General features: G+C 62.7%; 1 protein-coding gene across 1 annotated transcript in view; it reads left to right on the top strand.

Annotated features, from left to right (window-relative positions):
• SEMA4G (semaphorin 4G) overlaps positions 1-6,664 on the top strand; it is a 29,638-nt gene that overhangs the window by 12,438 nt on the left and 10,536 nt on the right. Inside the window, exons 2-5 of the mRNA XM_019502149.1 lie at positions 2,541-2,772; positions 6,152-6,300; positions 6,491-6,553; positions 6,642-6,659. Coding sequence (XP_019357694.1) covers positions 2,652-2,772; positions 6,152-6,300; positions 6,491-6,553; positions 6,642-6,659 — 351 coding nt within the window. The 5' untranslated portion in view covers positions 2,541-2,651. The remainder of the gene's footprint in view (positions 1-2,540; positions 2,773-6,151; positions 6,301-6,490; positions 6,554-6,641; positions 6,660-6,664) is intronic.

Here is a 6,664-nt window from a genome sequence, read left to right as displayed (position 1 = left end):
TGTGTGCATGTATATATATGTGTGCATGCATGTATGTGTGTGCAGGTGTATATGTGTTTGTATGCGTGTGCATGTGCATATATATGTGCGCGTGTGCATATTTGTGTGTGTGGGGGGCATGTATATAGGTGTGTGTGTGTGTGTGTGTGTGTGTATAGACACATGCATGGGTATGTGCGTGTGCCTATGTGTGTGCATGTGTATGTGTGTGTGTGCGGCCTGCCTCCCTCACCGTTGGCTTCTACCGATTTCTTGGCCTGATAACGCTGCCACCGTTCGGTTGGGCTCTCCCCCCCGGAGCGGACAGCGCTGACGTCCCGAGCTCCCTGCATCTCGCTCAGCCTCGGGCCAGCCGAGTGTGGCCGCCCGCGCTCCTCTTCCTTCCCTTCCTTTTTAGGTGAAAAGCCACGGCCAGAAGAGCCCTTTTGTTCCCGGCTTTGGAGCGCCGCTGGCTCGCTCCCTCCTTCCTCCCCCTCCAGCAGCTCCGGCAGGAGACTGCGATCAACTCTTCCCGTGGGACCACGTCCTCCTTTCTCCGCACCGTGGGAGAGAAAGCAGCCCCGAGCAAAGGAAGGATGGAAAAGTTGTAGCCCGGATTTTGCAGAGACCTCGTCTCCTCCCTGCAAGGCCTCAGGCAGGGGCACGCTGTCTCTGGGCAGCTGGCGGAGGTCCGGTCGGATGTGCTTGCTGGAGACCCGTGTCTACCTCTCTGTAGCTGGCCCCGTGGCCTGTCTCCCACCGCCTTTGCCCAGCACGCCAGGGAGCTGCACGTGCAACGTTCACGTTGCACCGGAAAGCTTTGAGAGCAGCCAGTGTCGCGGACGGGCCCCGCGTTCCCACCCTGGGTCATGAGGGAGCATGACTTTGGCTTGCGCCTTGTTCCCTTCTCCTCCCCACACCGCCGCTGCACCCTGTGCGCCTGGCTCTGCCTATTCAGCTCCAGCGTGGCATTGCCCCCCCGACCCGGGAGAGTCGGCCCCATGGTTGCATCGATGTTTGCACGGTTTGAGCACGTGGGCTCCAGTTTGCAAACATCCACCCCCGTGCACGGGGTGCCGGGTGGTCCCCGGAGCCCGCCGGCAGCCTGTGGGGCCTGCCAGCATGGTGGGCCGTGCCAGAGAGCTGGCACCAACTGGTGCGTGGGCAGAAGCAGCTGGTCCTCGCCAGAGGAAGGCTGGTGGCTGGGTGGCAGCAGTGCGGTGGCTGCTCGTGGCTGTTGCGATGGTGTTCCCTGCTCAGCAAAATCCTTGGGTTTCCTGGCATGGAGCAGCTCATCATCAGCCCCTGTCCCGACTTCCAGCTGTGGGTCACCAAGCACTTGGGGGGCGTTTAAGCCTCTCCCAGAGGTGTTGGGGCTGGGGCTGGGCTGGGCTGGGCCAATGCTCCTGCTGCACCAACCCTGCAGGGTCCTGGCTGGGGGGTCTTGCACCCGCGCTCAGGCTCAGCCCCGCGCTGCACTGGGGTGGGAAGGGATTTCCCTCCTCCTCAGACTGGTTTGGACTGGGGGTTTTCCCTTCCTCTGCAGCAGGGGCACGGCCTGGCTTGGGCTCTCTGCAGCACCCGTGACCCCCCCGGCAGCAGCAGGATGTCGGCAGCTGCAGCCCCCCCGTATCCTGGGAGCAGGGGCAATGCCTGGGAGGGGGAGCAGGATCGGGGCAGATCCCAGCAGGTCCCCTACTGGAGGCTTGGGGATGCCTGGTGACCCCTGAAGCTCGGCCGCTCGGGGGGAGGAGGATGGGCTGCTGTACCCGGCGCTCGCATCACATTTTCCTGGGAACTATGACATCACTTCCTTCCTGCTGGAAGCTATTGCATCACTTCCTCCTGGAAGCTATCCCGTCACTTGCTCCTGGGAGCTATTACATCACTTCCTTCCTCTTGGAAGCTATGGCATCACTTCCTTCTGGGAGCTACTATGTCACTACCTTCCTTCTGGAAGCAATTGCATCACATCTTCCTAAAAGCTACAGCATCACTTCCTTCTTCCTGGCAGTTAATGCATTGTTCCCTTTGGAGATCCGTTCCATCACTTCCTTCGTCCGGGAAAACATTAACATCACTTCCTCCTGGGAGCTATTGTATCACTTCCTTCCTCCAGGAGGAAGAAAGTGATGTAACAACTCCCAGGAGGAGGTGACAGTAATGTCTGCCTTTGGGGCTCTGACCATAGGCTCCTTGAACTGGAGGGTGTCAAGAGAGGCCGCGGGGAGCAGCGTGCGAGAGGGGTGCAGAGCGTCACCCCCTTGCACCCTGCCCCTGCCCTGCGGAGGCGGCGCGGCTCCATCCCGGTCCTCTCGGAGCCGTGCGCGTGCCCGGGGCCTGATGGGAAGAGCAGGCTTCGGGGGGTCGCTGGAGCCTGATTCCTGCTGGAGCTTCCTGTCATCTCTGCTTTTGCAATTAAGCGGAGCTTGGGAGCGGGAGGAAGGAGTGGGGCAGGGGCCGGGGCGGGGAGCAGGCCGCGCTTCTCGGTGCCGTCCCGGCTCTGCGTGTCGTGCAGCATTGCCACGCTGCCTCAGTTTCCCTTCTGTTCTGCATTGCAGGGCCGCGATTGCGGGGTGCCGTGAGACCCCGAGGAGCCAGCGGGACCGTCCCTGTCTGCTCAGACACCGGCTTTGCATCCGCGTGGCCGCCGTCGTGGTCCCCCGAGGAGGATGAGAAGACACGTAGCCCATCTCCTGCTGGCCCTGTCTGCTGCTGTGGCCGTGGGCTACCCCTCTCGGCACTCTGCCCCGGACTTGGATGCCACGCCGAGGCTGACCATCACCTACAAAGGTAATGAAGGTCTCGCAATTGTCTCGGAGATAAACTCATCGGGGAGCGTCCTGGCACGCGCGTAGCTGGTCTGCCCGGCACGGAGCGGTAGTGGCCGCAGAGCCCGCAGCGGGGCACGGCCTGGGCCTGTGTCTCTGGAGCATTTTTGATCAAGCTTTCCTAGGAGTGAGATGCTGGCAGCCGAAGCCCCCGGCTTTCCCCGCAGCGGGGTTGGGTGTAATGCTGGCGGCTGTGTCGGGGTTGACGGTCATCTTACAAAGAGTTTAGATGCTGGGTTTGTCTGGGCAAGTTTGGATGGGGCAGGGCAGGAGGGTTCGACGCCCTCTCGGAAAGCCTTGGGCATCCCTTAAAAGCATCCGTGTGCATGGGGGCAGGGCTGGCTGGCTGCTGGTGGCTCAGGGATCAGCCCAGGGTGGCAACGTTGGATCACGGGGGGGTCTCAGTCTTCCCCGTCCCTCGTTGGCTCCGGGGGAAGGCGGCTGGCAGCGTGGCTGAGCTCTGCCTGGAGGAGCTGATCCTTGCAGCACGCTGCAAAGACGAGGGCTGGCATTGCCATAGCCAGGGGTTTCCATCAGGGCATCATTTCCCCCTGCAGCCTCTGTCTCCCTTGCACCCTGAGACCCCTCGCCCCCATCAAAAAGCTCGGGCGTCTTCTAACCAGAGTTAATCCTGTGGGCTCGAGTCTCCGGCAGCTGATGCTGCCTTGGGCTGCCCGTCAGCTCTGGGCTGGGCTTGGTGCCCGAGCTGGCGCCTGGTCATGGCTAGCCATGGAGCTGGCCTCACCCCGCTGCCCCCGCGCTCCCCGAGGCCAGCAGGATCCAGCTGGTAGCATGGACACGTGCCCTGCATTGACAGTGTCCCCCGGACCCGTAACTCCATCGCTCCGGCAACTGCTTGTGGTCTCTCCTTCCAGATCTGTCCGGGAGACTGGGGAGAGGCTCCCAGAGTGAGCTGGCGGAGGCCGAGCAGTATTTGGGGCTAAACCCCCCCAGCCTTGCTTGCCACCCCCCTTGTGCACCCGTGCTCCTGCCCCCCAGGGTTGCAAAACCCATCGGGCGCAAAAGCAGCTCTGCTCTGGGAACAAAGCGCTCCGCGCCCCGGCGCTGAGGCCCAGGACGTGGCTGCCAGTGTCTCCTCGAGAGGAGGGGAGCAGTCCCCAGCTGGAAGGGGGCGGGCTGGCTCCCCTCCCCAGTTCCCAGGCCCCCGTGCCAGCACATTCGTTCCGGGGGCCGGTCCCAGGACCGCATCCAGGATGCAGCGAGCGGATGCGATTTGGCTGGGACGTGGGATCAGAGCCCACGGGGCAGCGCTGGGGGCTGCTGGGGACCTGGTCTCTCTCGAGGAGGGAGGCCAGAGACGGGGGAGATGCTGCGGGCATCGCAGGCACCTGTCCCGTGCCCCTTGGCTTCTAGCTGCCCTTTGCTCTCCCTGAGATGCCCAAGCAGCTGGACGGGTTGATCCCTGCTGGCTGTCGACCCCGTGGTGCTATATCATGTCCTGTCCGGCTCCTTGCAGGCAGCCCCCGACTGGACGGGCTCCTCCTGCAAAGCCTGGTGGGGCCCCTCGGGCAGCTTCCCCCTTTGTCCCCCGGGCTCCTTGTTGGCCGGCTGCTTTCCGCGGACGCCCGCTGGCCCCGGCCCAGCTGCTGTTCCCACGCCGTGGCCTTTTTTTCTCCGGGAAGGAGGGTCCTTGTGCCAAGAAGCCACTGCCGTCGCCCCAGGGGCCCATTATCTCCCTGGCTGCGAGCCATGGAGGGAGGGGGGAAATCACGGGTCTGTTGGCAACAAGGGGAGCAAGTATGCGGGGGGGGCAGGCAAGGGCCCAGCCTTGGCCCTGTGAGGGGCTGTGCACCCTGCTACAGGTGGTCCCGGCCATCGTGCCTTGCTCGGATGGGCTTCACGAGGGGTCCCCTCCCTGCAGCCCACCCCAGGGAGCAAATTTTCCTCGGCAGAAGGACACGGGCGTGATACGTTCCAGCAGGACACGGGCGCGAATAGCTCCAGCATCCACAGAGAGATTTTAGTAGTCGGGGAAAACTCCCTGCCAAGCCAGCTGCAAAGCAATTAGGACCCTCGGAAGCATCCCCTTGTTTGTCCCCTTCGCCGCACGGCCGGGGAGATTCGCGTTACAAACGGCCACTGATCTTCCTCGCTGGAGCTGGGGACCTTTTTTTCTCAGCGGGAAAAATGGCTTAATAGACCCCACTTAGAAAACTTTTTGGCAGCAAGAAATGACCTTTGCCGTGTCGGGTTCATCGTGGGGCGTTTTGGTGCATTCACTGGGCGGGAAGTGGAAAGGCCAGGGGGTGTTTTGCGCAGCAAGGCTGGGGAGGAGCGAAAGCAGTTTTCCTACAAAATTTGCTGTGGTTTCTCAGCTGGCCCCTGCTCCTGGGGCGGGAAGGGACACCCGAGGCTGAGTGAAGTGACTTGTCCATGGTGAGAGGCAGGCGGTGTCAGAGCCGAGGCCAGGCCCGGCTTGTGCTCTCTCTCCCTTCTTTACTCTGTGACTTGCTTGGGTGTCAGTTCACGCCACATTTTGCCCTGGGCAGAGCCCAGGACCCGGGACAAGGACATCCGCTTTGGTCAGAAGCGGTGCTAGACTCACCGACAGTTTGGACCTCCAGGCTGGTTGGACCAGGGCCAACCCCAGTGGGACGACTTGCCCTTGAACCGGTCCCCAGGGGTGACCTGACAGCAGCACGTGAGCCAACATGAAGGCTCCCGTGTCCGCGAGATGCTCCCGCTGCCATCTCTGTGCCGTTCCCAGGAGGTTCCTCTTTGTCTCTAGCCTCAGTTTCCCCTGCTGCAGCTGGGGCCATTGCTCCTAGTCCTGTCTCCTGTGGCCACAGGGAACAGCCCGTTTCCATCCTCTCCGGGGGATCTGGTGACTGTGATCAAATCCCCCGTTGTCTTCTCTTCTCCAGACTCAGTCACCCTCGGTCTTCCAGCCTGTCCTCCCCAGTCCTGCCTCCCTGGCCCCCGGTGGGTTTGGTGGGGCTGACACTTACCCCCCAAAAGTGGGTTTAGGCTGTGTCAGTGCGGGAGGAGGGTTCACGGTACAGGCCACAGAGCCCCTGTTGCCAACATAAGGGGATGGACGGGACAAACTGTTATAGGGGTGGCAGGGGTGTGTGCGTGTGCATGTATGTGGGCATGGGAGCATGTGTGCACGTGTTTACGCACATATGTGCATGCACGAATGTATGTGCGTGTGCATGTGGGTGCACGCATGCACTTACGTGTGCGCATGTGTGTGCCTGTTCATGTGTATTCATAGATGTATATGTGTGGGTGTGCACATGCGTATGTGTGTGGGCATCTGTGCGCATGCATGCGTGTATGTGTGTGCGTCCTAACTCTGCCCCCTCCTCTCCCCCCAGAGCTCTCCCACGTCCAGCGCTTCGGTGCCGGCGCCCACAACTACACCACGCTGCTGCTGGAGGACGAACAGGGCATCCTCTACGTGGGCGCCCGTGGCGCCATCTTCGCCCTCAACGCCAGAGCCATCGGCGACGGCTCGCACCGCACGGTGAGGATCCCCCTGCCCGGCTCGGCCATGGCGGGCGCAGGGTGGCAGCTGCCTGGTTCCCGGGGGTCCCAGCCCTGGTCGTGGATGCCCATCTCAGTAACGACGTACAGAGAAGGGGCTTTCACGGGGCGGCAGGGACGGGATGGGATGGCTCCTGCCTTCTTGGTCACGCCGCCCTTTGCCCCCACAGATCCAGTGGGAAGCGTCCCCGGAGAAACGCGCCGACTGCCTCAAGAAGGGCAAGAACAACAAGGTGCTTGGCACGGGGCAGGGGCCGCGGCGGGGACGGGGGCCACAGTGCCCGGGTCCCCCTGCCGTGACCCCGTGCCTCCCTCTCGCAGACCGAGTGCTTCAACCACGTGCG

Source organism: Gavialis gangeticus, unplaced genomic scaffold (genome assembly GCF_001723915.1).
Source record: "Gavialis gangeticus isolate Ggan-Ray unplaced genomic scaffold, GavGan_comp1, whole genome shotgun sequence".
NCBI lineage: Eukaryota > Metazoa > Chordata > Crocodylia > Gavialidae > Gavialis > Gavialis gangeticus.
The sequence above is the reverse complement of the archived record's forward strand: the minus strand, read 5'-3'. Positions and strand labels throughout refer to the sequence as shown.